Source organism: Ambystoma mexicanum, chromosome 2q (assembly GCF_040938575.1).
Source record: "Ambystoma mexicanum isolate Mex_15411 chromosome 2q, UKY_AmexF1_1, whole genome shotgun sequence".
Lineage (NCBI taxonomy): Eukaryota > Metazoa > Chordata > Amphibia > Caudata > Ambystomatidae > Ambystoma > Ambystoma mexicanum.
The window spans coordinates 909,189,349-909,213,808 of NC_090924.1; the positions used below are offsets into that span (position 1 = coordinate 909,189,349).

The 24,460-nt window shown below is 43.2% G+C and overlaps 1 protein-coding gene across 3 annotated transcripts in view; it reads right to left on the reverse strand.

The window, feature by feature from the left end:
- Nucleotides 1-24,460, reverse strand: part of OSBPL3 (oxysterol binding protein like 3) — a 1,742,686-nt gene that overhangs the window by 510,245 nt on the left and 1,207,981 nt on the right. For 2 of the 3 annotated variants that reach the window (XM_069648200.1, XM_069648199.1), the window contains one exon: nt 5,155-5,283. In XM_069648200.1, the coding sequence (XP_069504301.1) occupies nt 5,155-5,283 (129 nt within the window). Of the gene's footprint in view, nt 1-5,154; nt 5,284-22,075; nt 22,088-24,460 lie in introns of all 3 variants that reach the window. The other variant, XM_069648201.1, reaches the window with a different exon arrangement.

The window sequence follows — 24,460 nt, forward strand, 5'->3', positions numbered from 1 at the left end:
TTTTATTTACTATAAAGGAAAAGCTCCTAATTTGCCCTATTGATATGAGGGAAGTTCCCTACTTAACAAAACTAAAGTGAAGTGTGTACATCAAGTCCAACATAAAGAGACTTTTGTCCAAATCCTAACCAACTTACTGGCCCTACCCATTTAGAAAAATAAACTAAAAAGGAAAGAGGGAGGCTTGCACAATTGCCTCAGCATGAGCTTCTGCCTGGCCCAACATGTAATTGTCATGCTCCTAGTCCCAATGTCTCTTGCAAGCACAATGGTACATTTTACACAATCTTCATATCAAGTTTTGTACAAATTATAATTATTTTCTGTATGAGTTTCACTCTCCCCTTGATTAAATAAAATAACAGTCTCTGATTTTTCAATGTTCTAATCCCTCCAGGATTACGGAAAAAAATCCACTTCTTTCTTTCTCGCCTTCGTGGTGTGGGGACTTCCCAAAATCCTGGGATTCAGTGGTAAATATCCTATTTTTCAAGTACACCATTTCTCTAAAGGATTCTATACACTTGGGTAACTGCTCCATGTGGTTTCTTGCACTTTGGTATCTGTGCTGCAGAGCATTTATCTTTCCTTCGCCACTGGTCAGTGTAGGACTTGTATCGGTCCATTTTATGATACTTCTCCTGTTGGCTAGTCCAGCCTTGATATACAATGTTCATCTCTTGTTCGCTTTGGTTCATTGGGGCTGTGTGTCCGTTAGCTTTGTTGAAGTTTGTGTGTGCTTTGCGGCTATTCCAGCCTTGTATTACAGTGTTAGTCTTTCTCTCATTCAGGTTTAGTGGGGTCGTGCGCCCGTTACACTCCCTTGAGTTCTCCTATCTTTGGCAGCTATTCCAGTCTTGAACTGCAATGTTCGTATTTCTTTCAGTCAGGCTTAATGGGGCTGAGAATGTTTACATGTTTACTCACCTTAAATACACATAAAACCATCCTGCTTTACATAATGCTTTTCCTGACAACTGGATCCTATACAAATACCTTAGAATGAAGTTTAATGTTGTAGAAACGCACAAAGTGTTGGGGGTCAAGCAAAACGTCCCTAGAACCAATCGCACATGTAGACTATGTGGCTCTTCTGTGGTGGAAACATTAAAACATCTGCTTGACTGTGACAACCTAGTGCACACACATAGGACAACAGCATTAGGATGTGATAATCCTGATCTTTTTACTACTGAGAGACTTGATGTGGGAGGCATACTTACACGGTAATGACTTTGCCCAGATCTATCATTTGACCACATTTTGGATGATTATTAGGAATGTGCTTAATCTTCTAATCTCATAATTGTGTTTCTGTTCTATTTTAATAATAAAAAAAGAGCCTTGTTGGCTATAATTATAGTTAATACAATTAAAACAATTGAAAACATTTAAAATAACCGACTACAGAGCAATTGTGATGTTATTTTCTTATTATAGGTCAGTTGTGATGTCACAACCAGACTGTAATAAGGACATTTCCAGGCTTTTGTACGGATATTGCAGGCTGCCAGGTATTATGCGCTCATTATTCCCGTTGTGCCCCACAAAGGGGAGGAAACCTAGTGTGTGGCGGGGAGTGGCTCATGCAGAACTCTCAGATTCATGTCAGGGCTAAGTTCTCTCACTTTGGTCAAGATGTCCCTGGCAGCTTCTTTGAGTGAACAGAAACAGAATCCCAAAAGGGTCTATTTTCAGTTTTGTCCAATGGCAAAATGAAGATGTCACCTTACATTTCTGTAGCTATTCCAGACTGTCAACGGGGCATGTCCCTGCTTAATGGTTTCAAACCTCTCAAAGAAAAAGGAGAATGCTCTTTACTGAATGTTTTAGATATTTTCTCCAAGACACTGGTCTTACCAACACCATCTCGTTTTACTGTTTCCGGGATCTTGTATGCCTTCAGCAGGTGGATCAGAGAGTCAGACAGCTGGGGAAACCTATGCCATTAATTTCTCACCGTATCTACATCAATACTGCATTCACACCCAAAAGGCAATGGTTCACATAAGTCCCACTGCAAGTTTTTAAATATCTCCACCTTAATCTCAAGTTCCATCACCAAACCCATAGTACATCACTGTAAGTAACCAAACTTTGTGTCTTCATCACCGTCAAAAACCCTCTCCCCCAATCCATTGTGAAAGTCGTCTTCTCCACTGCCTCCAAAACTACCACAATTTTACTTACTTAAGGGACTTTAATACTGTCTGTGTGGTCACAGGCGATTTCTTAATTATTTCTGATTGCATATGGAGGTTAAATAGAAGATGTAGAGGAAGAATTGAAGAGGATGGAAAGGGATGGAGTGATTGAAAAGATAGAAGCATCAGAGTGGGTTAGTCCCATAGTGGTTGTCAAGAAAACCAACGGATCCTTGAGATTATGTATTGACCTCAGGCATTTGAATAGTATGGTGGTAGCCATGCTATTCAAATGCGTACTGCACCAGCCCCCCTGTTAAACCTACAATAGTTTCTTCTGGTTCGCTCGGACTCATCTTTACTGAATCTGTGTATGTTATCTGAACGTGCCACTTAAGTTCCAAAATAATACTGTCTGTTGAGTTTCATTGATTCACAGAGGTATACAGTACCTTGTCTTAATGCCTCACAAATCTGTTGGTGCCAACATAAAGCCAGGTGAACATGGAAAACAGGACTTTAAACTCACCCTCACTTAGCAGCTAAAATAGGCAGCACAGACGAGAGGTGCCTCTGCTTGCCATATACTCTACATTTTAGGTCTGCCTCCCTGCCCTCTGCCCCTCTGCATTTGCAGTGGAGAATAGGCGCCTACCAGGTCAGCGATTGCGCAGGAATGCTGGTCTCCTCTTCCAATGCTGGTGCCCTCAGTGTGCCGGTACCAAGGAAATCCCTGCTACCTATTCACCTCATAACTCAGGCTAGACTCACATCAATTTGTAAAGGCAGATGGGCCAGGAATCTGTTAGATGGCAATACGTGAGAGAGACAGCAGGAAGGTTTCAGTCCTGTTCAGCACCAACCCTGAACATTTTTCACCTCCGCATACAGCATAACGTTTGTGCAGGATATGATGCTTGACAGTTGACACATAATGGAAAAGCCATGTACATGGGTATTTAATGGCAGAACTTGTCATAGGGTGTGAGTATATGGCCATTTGATGGCACTGATCTGTAAATGCTGTAACAGGACATATAATAGCAAATACTGGCATATGTCACACTTCTACATTTGCCAATTGTAATCCGCAAGCACGCCCAAAATTCACTGCCATGTGCAGCATTTTTAAAGTCTTAATTTAATTTTTTCATTTGGCTTTCTTAGGGTGGTCCCTTCCCTCTTTCCATTCTCTTCCTCAATGACCACCTTCAACCTCTGCACTTTAATGCACGTTGTGCACTAGAGGGGAGTTAAAAAACACAAAATGAATAATAAATATAAAATATGGTACGAGTACTTAGTCATATGATGGCAAAACTAGCAATATGGTGTCAGCAGATAACATATGATGGCAATAATTGGTATGTGATGTACCTGGTACATTATGCCACTACCTGCCAAATGGTGGCAATTCCTGGCATATGATGCAAGTACATGTGGCTATTATACCATTGTATGGCAAATGATGAAAATACCTAGGTATCTGATGCCAAACCTACCACAGGGAGGAAGTACCCGTGCATATGTTGGCAATAGTATGATAACCTGGGTATGCCATGGTGATACAAGACAAAGTGGGAGCGACTGTGACTTTTGTGACAATATTGGGACAAATGGGACTACCATGGTATTACTTAAATCTTACCACTAGCACGTCCACCCCATGGCTGCATTTATCCATCACCTGATAACCTTGAAGTTCCCTCTCTTGGTCCTCTGCCAGGCAATCTGACGTGTTCCTATGTCCATTTGTTTTATGCTCGTTATGATATGAACAGGGGTGGACTGGGAACCAATGGAGGCCCTGGAAAATAATTAGTGGGAACCAAAAGTGGCCGTAGAAATAATGTTCATTTGCAGCAAGCCCAAGCCTTTTACTATCAGAAAATGTGGAAATACCACACACAAGAGACATAGGGTGCGGAGGCCCACCGTTAAATCTCCAAAGTTTCCTATATGCCAGTCCACCCCTGGTGTATGAATAAACCATAAGCACCAGAATGCATGTAACCAATGACGCCTCAGTAAGAAAACATCAACACCACCGAGTGATCCAACTGTCAGCTCAAATCTCCAACAGGGACTGTAAGTAGGCAGATTTTTGTGGGTGTCTAAAATCATCCTATGCTTTTGACACCTTGTCACGCCTTTGTACTGCACTCTATGTTTTGTCTTCCCATGCAATTTGAAGCAGCAGCTTTGCAAGTAAGCGCATTATTTAACTAAAGAATAAAGCTGTGAATATTGGTTATATGAAGGCAATACCTGCCTGAAGTGAGTAGGAGAGCATCAAGTTGCAATACCTGCAGGCCTAGATTGTACTATCTACATAGTGCCACCACCGCTGTGCATTAGCAATGGCTGTCAAATGGTGCGTGTATATGAGCAGATTCCCGGCAATGCATTTTCACTATAAACAAGTCAATCCGATCAGCTATGTCAACTGGTGTCAAAAACATATTGTCTTAAGTAATACATTTCCTGATATCCTATTGACATGCACACATGTGGAGAAAGGAGAGAGGTTTATAGTAAGGAGTGAGTGGCATTAACAGTGACAGCGTAAGCTAGTGAAATGCTACCAGTTTGCAAGATGCTAGTAGTAGGAGTGCAGGGATCAGGTTGTTTAGCCTTGAGAGATCAACTCCCCTCTATCACCTTACACTACACCCCACCACCCCAAAAGACAGCCACCACAGGCCTATCCATTAGCACATCAACACTTACCGAACCACGACAAAAGTCTCCTCCGTAGCTCCATCACACTCTCCAACATCAGCAGCTAACCAGACACAAAGTGCTGTAGCCTATCAAATCTTGGGCTCTTTCTTAAGGATGACATATCCCCAAGTTTCTCCACCAAACCCATAGAAAGCAGATCACACAGGTCTCGCAAAGGCCTCTCCCACTGATGACTTTTCTCCACTTTTTCTTACACAGCCACTATAACTGACCACTTACATTGCATTACGTACATTAAAGGAAGTTAGAGGAATGTCATTCTCACCTCGTTTTCTGAAGAGCTTGCAGACAACAGCACTTCCTGCGCATCAAAAAACTCTGATTCGGCGATGGACAGTCTACTTTCGGTGGAGAGTTGCTGAATCAGAGGGCGTCTTCCTTCACTTAACTTTTCCTTCCAATTAAACATTTGTACAAATTCATTGTTAGTTGCTACACACAAGAAACTACAAGCTCACACGATTTTTCATTCAGCACATGCTACATAGATACGTTACAAGCATATAAAAGCATGGTGGGAGGAATGCATGCGGTCTGTTCAGCATGCATCTCTGGTGAAAATGTGCATGGCATCGGGGTGTAGAGATCGAACATACACGGTCTGAAGAATGTATTCTTTGGATGATATATGCTACACTATACAATAGCCTAGACATTTTGCATAAAACAAAAGGCACATTGTTCCCAATGTTCTTAAATGCTCATGTTTGGTTACTTCATTTATAAATGTGTAATAAACAAGCGGGCCCATTTTTCACAGGGCTTAGGACCTCGAGGATCAACCAATTTCCAGTAGAGAAAACAGTTTTGACTTATATACTTCAATCAACTTGTTTATTCTCTATCACTGTAGAGGGCAGCATCCTTGTCTCATGAGTGTAGGGGAACTTCAGCGTCCCAAAGAGAATCTCAGAGAAAATGGAATAAATCAAGTCCTCAGTCTGTGCCTCGGGGAAGGGGCTAGAATGGCCACCCGGAGTACACAGGGAATGCCCCAGCCACCGCACCATTCTTCAAGACTAAGGCTGTCAGTGAGTCTTAGGAGACTCTTTACCTGTCCCTTTAAGAGCTGCCACGGGGGGAATAAATGTCTCAGCCATTTAAGAAGCCTTTTAGATAATACTCCCCATTTCGGTGCACCCAAAAGAAGCATGCTCTTTAGAAGACTTCTTGTACCATATAGGTTCAGTAAAGAAGAGCTGCCAGCTTTCACGGATATGGACCCGCAGCTGTGGGCATGGAGGAGAAACGTGTGCGAGGACAATCCTCTTGATGGCATCCCACATGTGTGTATGGACAAAAAAAACAAGGCAGCAGACTCACCTAAAATAGGCTTGATCCACACGGCTGCGTGCCACAGTAGAAGAGTATTACAATCCAATGCTTGCAATTTTCAAAGGAACTGAAAACCAATGAAACGTACCCAGCAATTTTACAATTACGTGGGGGGGGGAGGAGTAGGTACGTTTATGATGGGGTAGTTGGAGGCAGAGATATTTGCTGAAGGAGGAGGCAGAGGTGGACATGAGGAGATGGAAGACAGGAAGTGGAGGGACAAGAGTCGGTGGAGACAAGGAGAGAAAGAAGAGAAAGCAGCAGGAGGTGGGAAAGATAGAAGGAGTAAGACTAGGTGTAGGAGGGAGATTGGCAAATGAGAAGAAGAGATGGAGAGGTACATCAGAAAGTGGACTGAAGGAGGAAAATTGAGAGAACATAACAGTAGGGGCGGGAGGAGGCAACAAGGCCCGAGAGCAGAATATCAGGAAAAAGGTGGGAAAGAGCGAGAGAAGGAAATTATGTGGAGATAAACAGGAGAAATGGAGAGAGGGTATTAAGACAAAGGGATAGCTTAAAAGAGGAGATCTTGTAAAGAGCCATCAGTAGGAAGAAAGGAGAGATAAGGAGGTTGCAAAGAGACATTGGAGGAGGTTGGAGGAGATGCCAGAGTCAGAGAAGGTTAGGAGGCAGCGCTAGAAGGAAGTTAGGAGACACCATTAGGGGGATGGAGGAAAGAAGGTTGATGAGATACTAGAGAGAGAAGGTCCGAAGGAGCCATCATGAGGAGCTTGGGGAAGACACTAGAAAGAGAATAAGGTGGAAGGAAACACCAGAAGAGAAGATGGAGATCGTGCTCAGTAAGCAGGCTGTCAAGTGGTACAGGAGGGGAGACAGGTTAGAGAGGACAGGAGGTTTATGAGAGCTACCGGTAGGCCCATTGTGACCCATCAAGGGGGAAAGTGAGGCCAGGGCTTTGGGGAAGAGAGCAAGGACAATGATATAGGAAGGTGGCAAGAAAGCTGGAGGAAAGGCTTTAGGGTAAACGCGTGTTGCAAGTTCTTTGTTGGAAGCTCAAGGGTTTTGCTCACTGCTATCCAGCCCTAGCTTCTAGCCTTATTCGGGCCTAGCCTGTGGGTGCTGAAAGGGCAGGAGACCTGAAAAAGGTGGCCTCCCAGAAACAGAGTACGAGAAGCAGAATATCGAAGTCACTGAACTGAAGAGACAAGAAAGAAGTGCAGGGACACTTAAACCCTCAAGACTGTGTGACCAAATGGATCGTCCATCCTGGGAAGAGAACTCTAATTCATTAAGTAAAAAGCCTAGAATGTGAACCCAAGGAGAAGTCATCCTGTTATTAATAAAGGTTTTTTGTTGCATTTTTAAAATGTTGTCCAGACCTGTAAATATCCCTAATAAATCTAAGGTTAATCATACCTCTGTGTCCGCTGTATGGCTATCCTCCTCGGTCTCATGACAGGTTATAGAAACAAATTGGTCAACTAACAGACAAAGACTAAATCACAGATGTTTTGCACCATTTGAGAATTTTGATCAGGTGGCATGCTTTGAGGCTAATTAAGATCCACCATGCTAATTACTTCTCGAAACAGCAGAGTGATTTTAAGAGAAAACAATATGAACTACAAAGAAAATTAAGTCACTACAAGATTACATTTGACAAAGCAATCTACAACCACAATCAAGCCCCGATCACAATGCAAATCTAGGAAAAGGAGCATTTAAATATAATGGGACAGTCCATGCAAAGGACAAAGGGTCAAATATCTTTAATAATCCAACCATTTGGTAATCCATACATTGAATATCCACCATTCCACAGTCTTATTTCAGACTAAAATTCCACAAAAAACAGCATGAATCTCAATGACTGGCCAGAAGGATTGAACCCATATGCCTGCACTCACCATTCCAAAAACACTACTGTTCACTGCAGCATCTTAACCTGTGTTCCCATCAACTCTACTGTAGAGGAAATCATTTCAAACACAAGCCGATTGAATATAAAATATTTCCTGTGCATGTAAAGGAGAATAGGATATTCATCAATGATGCTCATTTTTGGTCTCCTGGAGCATATCAAATGGTTTTCAAAACATGGCTTAAAAGGGTTACATCAGGATTAACACCTTTTATATGCACGGTTTTCAATATTTTTGCAGGCAGATGGAGACATGGAAGAGATGACCATTTCCACCACGCTTCCCACTGTGTCCGCAAAAAACACATGGCTTTATGCCATCATGACATTAACATGCTGCTGTAAAACCAATGGATTTCCATCGATTCTGCCTGTTTAATCTGCAGACAAAATAAGACAGACTCTATAAGATTCCATTGTAAATTCTCTCTGCTATGCTTAAATGGCAGATAACAATAACACCTTTTTTGCACTTCATTTTGCAAAAAGTGTAAAGCTGATTTTGCATGTTTTCCAATTTTTTTAACACTTAGTCATACACATGTTGAAAAATACATAGATGGTTCCATGGAGAGACTGAAGACAGTGGGAGACAGCATGAAACCCTGGGGAACTTTGCACATGCCCTCTGCATTTTCAGAAGTGGCCTCCCCAATCCTGATCAAAGGGTGACCATTACTGATACAGTGGGAGGTAATCACCTCGTCTTCTCCACATTGCAGTACTACAAAGTGCTGTAATGCATAGGACAGCACCAGCGTCAATGGGGACCACATTCCCTAGCAACAAATGCATGTTCAAAAATCATTGAATTGGACTCGATGATGGCAAATCAGGACTGTGTCTGCTGCTCGGTTATGTGGACTCAGAACCATAGGGGAGCCTCCACAGTTGGCTTGGTGCTTCTCAACCATTGGCCAGACTTCAGTGGCATTTCTCCTGTGAACAACTTCTTTTTGAGCCCTGCCTGATTGGAATTCCCATTATTGACTTCAGCATCTCCCTGGACTGGATATTGGATTTGTCTTTGGTGTTCGTTGAAACTTTCCCGGTGTGATCTCCTCATGAACTGCAGCAGATTACAGACTTGCTCGGGCTTTGTGCCTTGGATTTGGTTGGACTTTCTGATCACATACATTTGGATTGTGCATTTGTTCCAAACTGGTATGTAGTGCCATTCTTTTTTGTATTGGGTATTCCGTTCCCCTTATACTAGGGTCCTTGTGATGTTGGGGCAGTTGACCCAGTAGTTTTCCCAGATTCCTTCCGTGCCTGTGATTTTCTAAAGACGTTACTGTAGTATCCTGCAATACTAGGTTTGTGTTGTGTCAGCCCGAAGGCTGAATGGAATTTGCGAATGTTATGATGCGTGTGGAGTGTTGTGGGATGAGTGTTCTCTAGGTGATGTTTGGGACACTCTTGGAGAGATGCAGGAACTAGAAGGATGCTATTAACCACTCTCCTATATCTTCCTTTACCTGTTATCAAGATACAATAAAGAAGCACTCTAATTACATACCTGGTCTGGAGTGGTTCCTGCGTCATGATTACTTACCAAGACGAGGGTGAATACTTCAGTTACCAGGATTTACTTGATTTTCTACGTCTAGATAGTAGATGTTTCCACCTTCCATATTCCAGAACCAGGTTTGAGTAGGGGGAGTGTCCAAGACATTTGCTATGAGTATTCTGAATAACCCTTATCACATTTATTTGCAGTCAGGGAAGAGGACCGTGGAATATTCCTCCCACATTCTCATTCATCTAGATCCACTGGCACATGGCATAATTCTTGCCTGGGAGTCAGTTGTGAGGAAAGTCTTGCTGCCATTATGGGTCACTTTGCCTAGACATGACAAATACTCAGTAAGGATGTAAACCTCTAAGACTGTGACTCAAAACTCTTTTCACAATACCTTGGACATAAGGAATTGTGTTGAAAGTCATCAAGAAATTGAGTCAGATAAAATAGACTTTCCTTTTTCCCCCCGTTTACATTGACTTCGATCTGTACCTTAATATTCATTGTATCAATGCTGCAGCCTCATCTGAATATGGATTAGGTTTGCACAAATAGGCTATCATCTACAATACGTTTCAGCACTTGCATAGAGGGAGACAAGGACTCTTTGAATCCAAAGACACGGAACAATTGTGCTCGTTCCTGGTATTATCAAAGTACTATCACAAATTTGTTGAAAACTTTGCAATTTTGTCCATGCCCCGCAGATCGTTACTAAAAAAAAGGGGTGAAGTTCACATGGTGTAAAGAGTGTGGAGTAGCATTTAAAAAAAAATCAAAGAAAATATATCTAATGCTCCTTCGTTAGGAACATTTTCAGCTAACAGTAGAACATTCCTGAATGTTGATGCTAGCATTTTAGGATTAGGAGCCTCATTGACCCACATGGATGGAAATGAGGAGGAACGAGTGATAGCATTTGTCTCTCTGCCTTTGAGAGGTGCAGAAGCTAATTACTTGGCTGTGGTAAGGGAAACATTAGCGGTATTCTGGGCAATACTACACTTGTGGTAAGATCTGACCACAAAAAATGAGCACAGATGATGCCCAACATGGGATGGAGTAAAGGTTCCCCAAGGACATCTAGAGGATTGTTGGGCCCTCAAGACTAATTTTGCTATCACCCAGTTATTGAAATGAGTCATGCCAAATAAAAGCAATAGATGAATTCTTATTCTGGAATACAATTTGCAAGAACACTTCGAGAAACTACTAGTATCCAAACTATTGATTCCCCCCCCCCACACATTTGTTAATTTATTTTCAGAATTACAAAAATAACACCCAAAAAGAAACAGAAATTGGCATCATGTAAAAAAAAAAAGTAAACAAAGATTCCAGGCATAATACAAAATTGGCGACATGTAGACTAAGGCAATATGCCACGTAGTCCATAACCACACTTGCACGCATCCCTATGGCAATAGGCAAGGTAAATGGTCTGCAGCATTGGTCTTTCCATTTTGTCAGCCTGGTCCATGAGGTGAAGCACAATGTCCTGCATTCCCAAGCGAAGAACATAATCACCTTAATGAGCCCATACCCTCGCCTCGGGGTTCATAACTGACAGCACATGCTTCAGGCTTAGTACGCCTGTTCCCTCAGTTGTTTAAAATCGGGGAGGATGTGATTACATTCTGTAACTACCCCCGTCAATCAGTAAACCTTCCTCCATGTCCATCTCTTTGACGTTACTTTGCACTTCTAATTCCGCTAACCCCCATTTCGATATATCAAGCACCCACTGCGGGACAAAAGGGCCCCTGGGACACTTCCAGGATTTCACTAGCCTTCATTTAACCAACAACAATGGAAACTTAGCAATCTTACTCCTATGTCTCTCCCTCCCTACTCGATCGCCTTACTGTTACTTACGGATACTTACTGTTTACTTGTGTGAATTGTCATGACACCCCATGCCGTACCCATATTAGTGTTTTGTTGCTTCATGCCTTCTGTTCGCACTCGCTATGTCCTGCATCATCAGTTCACTAGATAACTGCTGCTTCCTCTAGCGAACTAGCCTTAGCAACACTTCGCCAGCGGGCAGCAGCCGGCGGCCGACGTACTTGTGGCCAAATTGACTCTAACCACTCAGCTGACCTCACCCCTAGTCAATGGATCAAGTGGTTCACCACTAAACCTACCCCTAATCAACCATGCCGTGGAGACCTTAGAAATAAAAGATTAGGCTCTAGGCTTACCATCAATGCACTCTCAAGGAATTTATATCAGCAGAAAATATCCTCAACCTCCTATCCTAATACTTTATCCCACAACTCGGAGCACACAGCACCCTACCGCCACTAGTTCACTATCCAAAAAACCCAAGCAAAAGCCAGACGGACATCCTCCTTTACCGTTACAGGCCAAGCCTCCTCCCCCCTACCACAGCCCAAGACCCTTTTAATTGAAAGTGCATTGATAAATGCAAGGTCCATTGTTGCACATGCAACACATATAGCAGACATCAATAACAATGAACTTGACTTCTTAGCGATATCAGAAACGTGGCTCCATGCTGCTGCAGGGCCAGCTCTGCTATTACCCATCCCTGATGCCTACACTATCATTCGCGTAGACAGAGAAACTTCCAAAGGCGGAAGGGTTGTCATCATAGCTCGGGCTAACTTGGCACTTAGAGCCTCAACTACACCCATGCTCAAGTCCTGTGAACTCCTCACAGTGAAACTAGCAACTTCTCAGTCAAGCACTCTAACTATCCGCCTCATATATAGACCTCCTGGCCCTACCAGAGACTTTGAGTAGGATATCATTACAGTACTTTCAGACAATACCAAACCCTCTACAGAAATTCTAGTACTAGGCGATCTTAACCTTGGCTTCTCAGACCCTAATGACCATGCAGCTAAATCCCTAGCGGAATCCTTAACTGAACTGGACTTCACGCAAAGAATTAGCCAACCTACCCATGTGAAAGGAAGAATGTTAGACTGGTTGGCTTACCATAACTGTGTCACAGCAATTACCGCCATCGAACCTCAGTCATGGACCGATCCTTCTCTTATCTCCTTTACTATCGCTGCTAACCGACCAGCCACTAAAACTAAAATTATCGTGCCACCTCTCACCACCAGAAATAAGCGTAATATCGGTTACGCTCACCTTGAATCCACGGGGATGCCACCCAGCCAGTTGGTCGCTAGTATCCTCTCTATGGTCCCCAGGTGTGGTCCGCGGTTTAAGTTCAGCCTGGAAATACAGGAGGGCTGTGTTTAGGGTGGGTTGACCCAGGTAGTATTCCCCCACCTCCTGCGTGACCGCAGCCCCCTCTGGGCCCTCTGCTCACCTTGTTGTAGAAGTGGGCAAGCTCTCCATCCTGCTTTCTTGGCAGGGGCGTGTTGCCTTTCGTGGACGAGTGCGGTCTAGTTACTTCTCTGACAGCAACCCGCTTAATGTCTTTCAGGTAGGTCTGATTTCTGTTTCGAGTTGTTATTCCTGCATGCCTTTCTCTGTGTGGTAATGTCTCTGTTTCTTCTACCTTAGATGTGCGGAGAGTACACGAGACTGGCTAAGTTGGATCTCGCAGGTAATGATGATGCCCATCGAGCGCTACGATGCGGTAAGTAAGCGATTTGCGCTGCGCTGCGCTGCCTTTATTTGATGACTTGATTTTTTCCTTCTTTTTGTAGGTCGCGGTGTGCTCTCAGCGTGTGTGGATTCTCGAAGCGATGCCGGTCGGAAGGCGACCAGCCAGGTAAGCCTTTCGAATAGTTCGTACCTTGTGATGTCTCTAATGCCTCCTTTAATGTTGTCTTTCCTCTTCTTTCAGGTCCTTCGGTAAGGGAGGCGCGCTGATCCAAAGGAGCTGTTCAGGAGCTGAGAGCGAAAGAAGATGGAGAATCCAGGTAAGATGCTGCTGCTAACGATGTTCTTTTGTCTTTCTGCAGGTTCTGGTTTTCCCAGGCTCAGAAGCAAGCTTGACACTGTGAGCGTCACGTTGCAGACTGCAAAGTAACGCGAAGCGTGTGGTCTTGCCCGGGTGTGGTTTAAATAGTCCCAACAAAGTAGTCCAGGTAAAGTAGTCCCTAGGCCACCACACCCAAAACACTATACCGCATAGCTTGGTTCATAGAACCAAGCTATGTGGATGCCTCCATGTTGGCTGATAGCCTAAAGAAGTAGTCCCTGAACACATGTGTCTCATGATGTATGAGCCTGGTGCCAAAGGCGCCAGAACTGGTCCCAAGAGGGCCTGGGAAGTGGATGCCAGGTCTTATTTGAGATCTGAGTCCTGATTCCACCTGGCCAATAGGCTTGCCAGTGGGGATCTGGGATGAGTGTTGTGACAATATCACAGCTGAGAAGCTGACACCTATCCTCTTCCCAATATTGAACTCCACTAGCTCTGAAGACCCCGCAGACTTGATTGACTTATTTAACAACAGTATGACTAAGGCCTTAGACACTAATGCCCCACTGAACCTCTGCAAGAGTAAGCCTAAAGCTCATCTTAACACCTGGTTGCCCCTCATCTGAAGGCTCTCAGGCTGGAAAAAAGGAAATGTGAAAGAATATGGAAGAATCTGCCTTCCAAAGAGAATAAAGATAAAGTAACCGCAATCTCCACTTTCGACAAAGCCGAGATCCTCAGAACTAAACATGAAACTTATGACAGAATTCAGAATGCCAGTTCCAGTACCAGGGAACTATTTGGAATCCTGAGGGAATTAGAATCGCCCATAGCACCCAACGACTCACACCATAAAAACAAAAGATTGGTGCACGTGCATCCAAAATGCTCTGGCCAACAAAATTGCCACCCTACAAAATAAAATTGCAACTAAACTACTTAATATCAACAATACAGAGACTTCCCAGACATTCCCAAAAATTCCAGCTTTAAATATTCTCCAAGAATTCAAATTTGCCCAAGTTACCATACCAGAGGTCGAAAAAAATCATAGCCTCCCTGAAACCGTTGTGATGCCAAGGTGACATCTGCCCAGCACAAATCATTAACGACGCAGTCATCTACACAAATTACACAGATGACACCCAGATACTGATACTGCTTTCTGGTAACTATGACTTGGACACTGCCCTTTTAAACAAAATATACCTTGTCATTCAGGCCCGGATGGCAACCCATAGCCTTTGCCTGAATGACGAGAAGACTGAAATTCTCATGCTAGGCGCCCCTGCCAACATCAACAAACTGAACCCAAAATACATATCTTTCAACATAGATGGCAACATTATCAAAACCGCCAAGGAAACAAAAAACTTAGGCTTCTACCTTGACTCAACCTTGAACCTTAGGAAAACAGTTAATGCTACTGCATCGGCTACTGCCTATACTTGTAAAGCATACCTTTACACAGACAGCTGTATCATACTAGCAAGAGCACTAATCTTGTCTAAACTTGATTACTGCAACGCTCTCTATGCAGGAGCAAATAAACAAGTATTAAACAAACTTCAAACCCTACCAAACAATGCCTTACAAACAGCCTTGAGCATTCCAAGAAGAAACCACATTTCCAAAACTAGAAGCAACCATAAATGGCTGTCAATCAAGGACAGAATCTACTTTAAACTAGTCTCAATCTCTCACACAATGTCTCAACAATGCTGCACCGAAATACCTGAAAGATAAAATTATCCTAAAAAAAAAATCACTAAGACCCACGAGATCAGCCAATTACGCCTGCAATGTTACCCCACGCTTCAACCTGAAAAGAGCCAGAGGTATCAGCTTCCCTGTACAAGCGGCCCTAGCCTGGAATGCGCTCCCGCTTACTCTACATATCGACCAATCCTTCCATGGCTTTGGGTCCAACACAAAAAAATGGCTCCACATGAATGACACCTCTGCTTAGACTGCAACATAGCATCTTCTCACTCCGCTAACTTGCACTTATTCCCTTTCCACTGCTAAGTATGATTTGCTGTATACTATCATGCGTCTGCTTACGCTTATAAACTGCATATACTGTACTCACCGCCATGCCTGTTCAACATGATGTATGCATCTACGTGCCCTCTCATCATAATGTGTTCATGTATCTATCATGATCTTAAGCGGTCTTGTAAATGCGCCCAGATACCTTAGGGTGTGGTGTACTTTATAAATAATAAACAAATAAACAAAGCTGGGTCACAGTCATAGGAGCAATAAAGTAAGGTATTGAATCCTGTTTATTACTTCCTTCCAATAACATTGAATCACTGGGCATTCCCAAACTATGTGCCAAAATCCTGCCCCATCATGATTACATCGAGGACATGTATTAGGTAGAGTCATGTTTAAATCTGCCATTCCTGGACCCCTTTTTAATGTGTTCACAATTCGTAATCCATTCCAAATCTGCATAACCCAGGTCCGTTTCTCATTTCCCCTTGATAGATAGGACTAGGGTTGGCTTCTCTGCTAATAGCACTTTATAAATCTGCAAGACTGTTCCCCTCCCATCACCTATTGAAAAAGGTTTCTGCAGTAACGGGGTGGATTCCAGATCAACCAGTATAACCTCACATAGTGCCCTCATACGTCCATTTAGTCTAGCCTCATTTAAAAAGATCCCTTGCGGCACATTATATTCCATCATCCATTGGTTAAATGTGAGTAAGGAGGCATCCCGGAAAATATCACCTAGCGATTTACAACCCCCAAAATGCAAAGTGGGAAGGCCCATGTCTCTGTATATCCCGAGTAAGACTCTGTCAAACCCAATTAGTAAATCAGGGTGATGAGATGCTCTCAGACGAAATCTAGTTAAAAGTCTTGATTTCTTTTCTTATATATTAGAAATTATTAACACAAGATTAATTCTTCTATATCTGTGTAAGCAATATAAATTATGTATCTTCATGCTATATTTATGTTTTTCTTGCTATTTAGCAAATACAAATGTATTAAACAAAAAAAAGTATTTCCCACACCTTTTGCTCTATTTGTATTATACCATATCTGGTGATTTTACCGAAAACTTTTATTTGAGGCATTTTTCACCAAAACAGATTTACCAAAAAAATTGCGATTTCTTTAAAAATATATGTATATGGGGGGAAGAGGGGAAGGATTTAAAACAGGTGGAGAGGTGAGGCATTTTTTCAGTACATTTTTTAATTAAATTTGTTTTGGTAAGAAATACCTTGAATAAAAAGTTGTTGGCAAAATCACATAGAACCGTTTTACACAAGTGCCCCTTCGCGTCCCCATCGTGTCCCACAGTAACGCAATCCCCTGTCTGTATTTCAGAAGGCCCCCTAATAGAATGCAGATTTCACTGTCAAGAGCTTTGTTCCAATGTAATGCATATTGTAACTGGCCGGCAAGGAAATCAAGCTCATAATCCGGAAAGGATCTTTGCAACATTGATAGTCCCACTATCCTTCTACCCGCGCCCCATAGCAATTCTGTGATCTTGGTCTCCAATACCTGAAAGAAAACCAGTTTTATCCTATAGGGAATATTGGTGAAAAAACACAATAACCTGGAAAGAATCACCAAGCGCTATTCATAAGAGAGTGGCAGTGTTTTCAGAATGCTATCGCATTTCCTATCCCTGTCAGTGCTCTTCCTGTGTTACATACGAAAGCGTTCTAGATCTCGTGGAAAACCTGAACACCCAAATATTTAAACGATTCATGTTCCTGGGACCATCCCTCATAGCTCAGAAAGATTATGGATGTATCCCTATTAATCATGAATTCCACTAACTTGTGAAGTAAACTAATAGTCTCTGAGATTGGTCTCAGAATCCTGTCACTGGGCTTCTCGAGCTCGCCAGGTTCCCAGAGATATAAAAACTAAAAGCTCACAGTTGCTGTGCTGACCGCGTAAGTAAATTGAAATTCCCTTTAGGGAACTAGTTCCGTGCTGACTGCAACTTAAGCGCAGCTTAATTCAAATCCGACACTACTAGCGATAAACCATATAATGGTTCCACGATACCTGTGTTACTTGAAAGCTTTCAGTAATAGGAAGCCAACACATGCACATGTTGTTAGGCAACCAAACGCCACACGGAAACGGCCCTTTCCTCTAAAATATTTGTTTCAGCACGACAAACTGAATCTTTCTAAAAACGAAGCTTGCATCAAACAAAGCCTACACAAGTACTCAAAACGTCCTTTTTAGTAAATATCAAATGTAAAATTCTGCTTTTTAAAACCAAACTGAAATTGTCCAATAACAATATATAACGTTACTTCAGTTGAACTTCACAACCATGAAAATCCATGAACTAAATTAGTCATTTCACTTAGCTTAAGCTGGTGCTCAGTAGACTGGCCATGCGACCGGCTTTTCTCCTTTTCTTCTGTGTTTTTTCTTAAAATTACTTTTCTTCACGTGTTTGCCCATAAGGGTTGGGCCATGTTTCCTGGAACTCCTGAATTCAAAACCCTCTCAGCTGCACTAATGACAATGAAATGCAGTTTAGAATGTCCAGCTACTGCCATTAATCTTTCCCTAGCCAATCCGGGTGACTATTGAGAAAACACCATCTTGGCTTGGGAGACTGTCAACACACTGCATTGATTTAGTTACGGCCTAGCAATTTGAAACAAACATTGAAAATGACAACAGATATTTCTGAAGGTAAATACACAGGGAAACCTGAAACACTCCGAAATGATCAAGCACCTCCAGAATGATCAGAATATTATATCAGGGATTACATACATATAACAAAGCATCAGCATACAATGAGGTAGTGTGCATGCACGCCCATCGATCCCTATGCAGGCTTCATGCATGCAGTTCCTAAAATACCCTGTTTGGGATTCCAATGCTATGGCGATTTGAACCGGAGATACGGGTAGCACTGTCTAGTGCCTCTTTCCAGAGTCCATCTTGTGGAGATCCACTGTCCCGTCCGAACCCTTGCAATCGGCCATGGTACAATACGTGTATCCATTGCATTACAACTGGTACTAGACCAAAATTTCATAGCACCTTAAATATCAATGGCCATTCAAGTGAATAAGGACTTGACTGTATCAAGGGACATTATCGCCAATTCCTCCTCAAGAGTTTTTAACGTTATCCATAACATGATGACTTAAGTTCATAGATTTAACTCTGCCACCAACAAAACCACACAGATCCGGGTGTACCAAACAGGGGGCTATATTTAGCAATCACAAGGCTATTATTTTGCCCGTTATTTTGGAGTCCCCATTAATCATTGAAATGGGATGGTAAGAATCACAAAATCGTGTGTCCTTCTGGGGAGTTTAAGCACTACAAATCACCTCATGCATCGATTTAAAAGAGATCCCATACATAGTGCGTAATCATATACCTTCTGTAATTGGGGCACCAACAGATCCATGAAAATGATAAAAAATTCAACCAGAGGACCATTGGTGCCCAGTGTTCGTCCCTTCCGCAGAGAACAAGTAGCACTTTGGATCTCCCCCTCACCTATAACAATAGATGGTGTGGATGGAACAGATGGTGTGGATTGAACAGATGGTGTGGATGAAATTGATGAATGGACAATGTGGACAGAATAGATAGAACCGGTAGAGTAGATCAAATAGGTAGAATGGATGGAATGAATAGAGTGGATAGAATAGGCTGAATAGATGATATAGATAACATGGATGGAATAGATAGAGTAGACAAAGTAGAAGAAATGGACGGAATGAATGGGGCAGAATGGAATGAGTGGAACCTGTTGGAATTCACCCCACACGTTGTATCACTGTGCACCCTGTTCCCCATGTTGTTGCTATATATCTGTATCCCCCTATATATGCAATATATCTGTACCTCATACACATCTGTATCCACATATATACCTGTATCGACTCCTGTCCCTTTATATCTGTATGTCGCTATGTCCCCACTGTCCTGTTCACGTGCACAGTCTTGGGCGCTCTACAGATAACCACCATATCACACCAGTACGCTTACTCCCTACTATACACCATCAATCAACTAGAACACAGTTATACCCCTGAATAATTCGGTCTAGCTGTTCACATACGAATACGTCCCCATGAACACCTCATCACCCTAATAAAGCGCAGCTAGCCGAGCACATTCCGGCTTAGTTGCTCATATGCGTTCCTCAGGCCTAACACGGCCAGAACCCAGTCTGGGTTTTCACCCACCAGACTGCACACATCCAACTGATATCCTACGCACCACACCTATCGCTAGGAAGCAGCTACCATGCAACAATTACACCAGCTGCACCCATACCCGGTGCACCCACCAACTATACGATACCATCTCTCCCCTACTGACCTGAACTACAGTTCCCGAGGGCATTCAACCTACCAGCGCTTTGAAGTTATACCAAGGATATATAAAGCGCTATATAAATGCCAAGTAACATAACATAGGTGCTTCCAAAGCTTCCCTAGCGTCATCCGACAGCTGGGGTAATCTCACCTGATCTAATAAATACAAAGCCTCAGTTTCATCATAAGTGTTCCCACTCGAATAAAGATTTTATAGTACTCCTGGAATACTGCGTTTATGACTTCCTTCCCAGGTGTTACACAAGCTTCATTGGTTTCCTGTGGAAGCGAGAGTTACATTTAAATCCATGTACATTGTGAACAAGGCTTTTTATGGTTTTGGCGCGGTGTACTTGCAGGAAAAGTTGGTATTGTCCTTCTCGCAACCTTCGCTCAGCTGACCATCCGCTGCTATGTGTTCCTCGCGTGGTTAGGAGAACTATTGGTGGCCGGGCATTTTATGTAGCTGTGTCTGCCCTTTGGAACTCTCTCCCGCTCTATTTGAGGGTGACAGCTGACCACCTTTCTTTTAGGAAAAAACTTAAAACCTACTTATTTGTGTAGCGCATGGCTCTCTTGTCCCCTCTATCCGATACCTCCTTCCCAGTGTTTAGTGGTTCTCCAGCGCCAAGATGCCCTTGGGTCTTTGTCACGCTCTAAAAATTCCCTTAACATAACAGGATACCAGTGCACCCGTCACATCACGGATCTGTTTAATAGTATATGTAGGTGTTTCATGTTTAACTATGCCACAAGTGTACCCGCCTGATCCCCTTCGTCATGGACATGCACCGTATATTGGTTATATTCAAAACTATCGTATTACTCTTGAAGGTCCCGATGATTTTTTAGTTCCTTGGACAGATCGTCTGTGCAGAGGTTCCCCATCTCCGTTTCCCCTTCCAATTATTCAGTCTGTTCATTTCACATCAAGGACCTATGATGGGACCTACGCAGCCCTATCGTGCAGGCTATGCATGATCCCCTAATAGTAACCACAAAAACCTCCCACACTAAGCCAAATTCCTCTAGGGATACACTATTCCTTTAAAACAAGGAAGATACTTCCTTCTTAATTAGATTCTGAAACACCACATCCTCGAAAGCCTTAGCTTGAAATTTCCAGGATGATATAGCGGGTGTCATCCTCGTCGAAGAAAGTGTGGTTGCTAAAGCAGAGTGGTCAGAGAATACCCTTGCCAAATATTCGGTATCAGAGAACAGTTCTAAGTATTGCCTTCTCACAAGATATAATCAAGACGTGAATGAGAACCATGAGGGTGCAAGAAGGAGTAACCTCTAACCTCCCTCAACTCTCCCTCCACAATTCCAGAATCACCTGATTCATCAAAGTTGTGGATGATAATTTTTTTAAAGGGCATGTTGCATTTGACCTCTCCAACACTATTCAACAGGCAGTTAAAATCACCACTCCACAAGAAGAGGTTATGTCTGTACCCTCCCACCCGTTCCAACCCTTCCTGGAATTAACATTCGTTATCCACATTGGGTGGATAGGAATTAATGAGACACATGCACTTTATGGCTAGGCTACCTGCTAATATTAATACTGAATCACCTATCCTTTTGTCAATCTATATGGGGACACCACCCAGATGATGACCCCCCCATGCATATGACGAATAGCTGGAACCAAATAGCACCACCCCCATTTATGCTTCACATCCATTAAATCTGAGTAAAAAAGGTGTTTCCTGCAGCACAGAATCTGGATCCCATGCATTTTCAGGAAGCTACCTACATTTGCATGCTTCCTTCTATTGCCAAGCCCTTGTATGTTCCATGAAACCAACTTTAACGTATTAGGCATCATCCCACTGTCGTCCCATAATTAGTCGCACAGGATCTCTCATTGGTGCAGTGCCTGTGTCATCCCACGGGTCAGCCCCTTCCATGAAAACCAGAATCCCAGAGTCTTCCAACTAACCATCCATCCATCCATCCATCATAGAATGCCCCGTTCTTCTACCCGCAGACCATCCCAACACCCAACATAACTGAAACCATAGAACAAAACCATAAAGCCGACATATCGTACCTGTGGACCCTCATAGGAAATGCCCCTTGAATACATGCAATGAATGCCCACAGATTCCAGACACCCGCATACAGGGGTCACATCCATCCTGCGGACAATGGAACTCTGACCCGTGGGAGTAGAGCTCAGAACTGCTGCTCTGCTCTGAAACCCCAACCACCCACTTCCATCATTCCCTGTGGCATGAAGATATGAGGAACCCCTCCAAGATGAACACCGGATACAAATCACTCCTGAAATCACCACACTTGACAACGAGATAAACATAGTTCCAAAAGGATATCAGGATGTTACCCCGGGTCCCAATAAGTGTTAGCCCATGTGATAGTCCAGCCAAATCAACAGTGGGAAGTAGCTGCCCTGCATAGTACTTAGGGTCCCAACATCCATATAGATAAAATCTCCATTGAATGCTTTCTTCTCAAGAGGGGCTAGGCATCTACATTCACTATGGAATCTGAAGCATTGCTTGAAGCAATTGATCATAAAGCTGAGCAAGCAATGGAGCCAGGGGCCCCTAGAACATTCAGTCTTGCAACTTCGAGTTAGACTCACCTAGGATTAACCCGGCCATCGATATCCCCTAGTCAGTCGATATCACTCTGGCACACTAGGCAATACCGCCAAGCTCTGTGATCCATGTTCTCTGGCCCTTTGGGGTCAAGTCTCCAGCTAGTCCCAGATCTCTGAAGCAACCATTTCTCCTCACCTCCTGCAGTACAGTGTCCCTATACCTGAAGTCCAGAAAGGTTGCCACCATCGCCCTAGGTGGAGCTCCAGGAGAAGGACATTTCCCAGGCACCCTGTGTGCTCTCTCAATAGTGAAAAAAATCGAGAGGCCCTTGATTTTAAGGGTGTCCCCCTCAGGTAAGTCAGTAATCTGTATATTGGACCGGCCTTCTGCATCACCCATCCTTCCTTCAAAGATCCTGGTCACCTTTGTCAGACACTCCACATGTTGCCGTAGTACTGTCAAGGAATCTTCAGCATTACTGACACGTTTCTTGACAGCCGTCACCCTCTCATTGATCTTTCGTAGGTCTGCTCCGATAAGGGAGATGTCTGCCCGAACTTCCTGAATCTTGTTCTCCAGTGATATTTTAGAGTTTTTTATGGCCTACAAGGCGGGGATTTGGGTCGCAACATGCTCTGTATGTCTTCCCTATTTATTCTTGGCTCCCACAAACTGCTCCATTTTTTGTTGGCCCTTTACCATTTTAGGGTCTGTATAGTGAAAACCTGAGGTTGTCCCTCAACACACCTTTCTCGACCAGGATATGTATGAGGGTGGGGAGTTTTAAATCCACCAGGTATACATCCTCAATGGTCACAAAGGTAACCTCCAAGATCAGGGAAATCTGTTCCTCCTACCTGTCCTGCTGCGATTTCCGAAGGGCCCCTACTGATGCAGCTCAGGGATGATTTTCCCGCAACATGCCAACCTCACCGGGGCAAAAAGGAGGCTAAAGTGGGCAACACGGTACTCCAGTCTGCCTGTATGTTGTCAGGACGTTACTGATGGTGGGGATCTCAATCCTGCCCCTCAGCCGGTCTGGTTCCCATGCAGGAAGTCCACACTTCCAGGGAGTCATCCCCTGTAGATCGCCTGTCTGCCGGCCCATCCCTGTCCCTGGGATTGCATCCGGTTCTGGAGGACAAGGTCTCCGAAGATGGCGGCCATCCCTGCCATTCCGTGGAGGAACTAAGAGATTCAAGGAGTTTCGGTCGCCACATCATCAAATGTGTGGTTTCCCCAGGTCACTGGTCTTTCTGCAACCGATTTCAGACTTATTGGTGGTGCGATCGCAGAACTCGCGCTGGTTACATCAGCGCTGCACAGCTCTTGGCTTCACCCCCTCTATATCCAAACCATTGATAATATGAGTTCACTTTATTCTTTAGATGTTCAAGGGTGGCAGATCCCTGCTAAAAAAACAAAGCATGAAAAGATGCGTACAATATTTTGCATTGACTACATTTAAATTTGAAGAAATCTGTAACAATGGTCCATGAACTGTAAAGACAATGTAAAATGTTGTTATAATAGTGCCCAGAAAACACTGTACAATTTACCCTTTATTTTCAGCACATTATAAATATCTCTTTTCGCACATTACAAATAAACCCAAGATATATCTTTAAAGGAAAAAATGCACAAATTAAACATGTGCTTAAAATGAGGAGTGTACCAAGGAAAGGTAATTTAGGTTTCTTTTGGGATGAATTTAGTAAGCACGATGATATTGTTTCACATGAATAACTAAGTCTTGGCAACCATGCGCATTTCACATTTCTATGTGGTATAAAATACTGTTAAAAAAAGCACAGGATAATGGCTTTTTTTAGATTTAATTATTTTAAATGCCCTTATAGAAGCCTTGTTCTCAGCATATATTTCCAATAACAGAATTATCGAGAATTGTTTTAGGTTTAAATTAAAACCTTGACTTCATTCTGGCAATAACACCTGATGTGGAGGGCCGGATCGGCTGTTAACATGCCGGGGCCCAAGTTAACGATGGGCCCCGGTGTCATTACCATCCGAACCT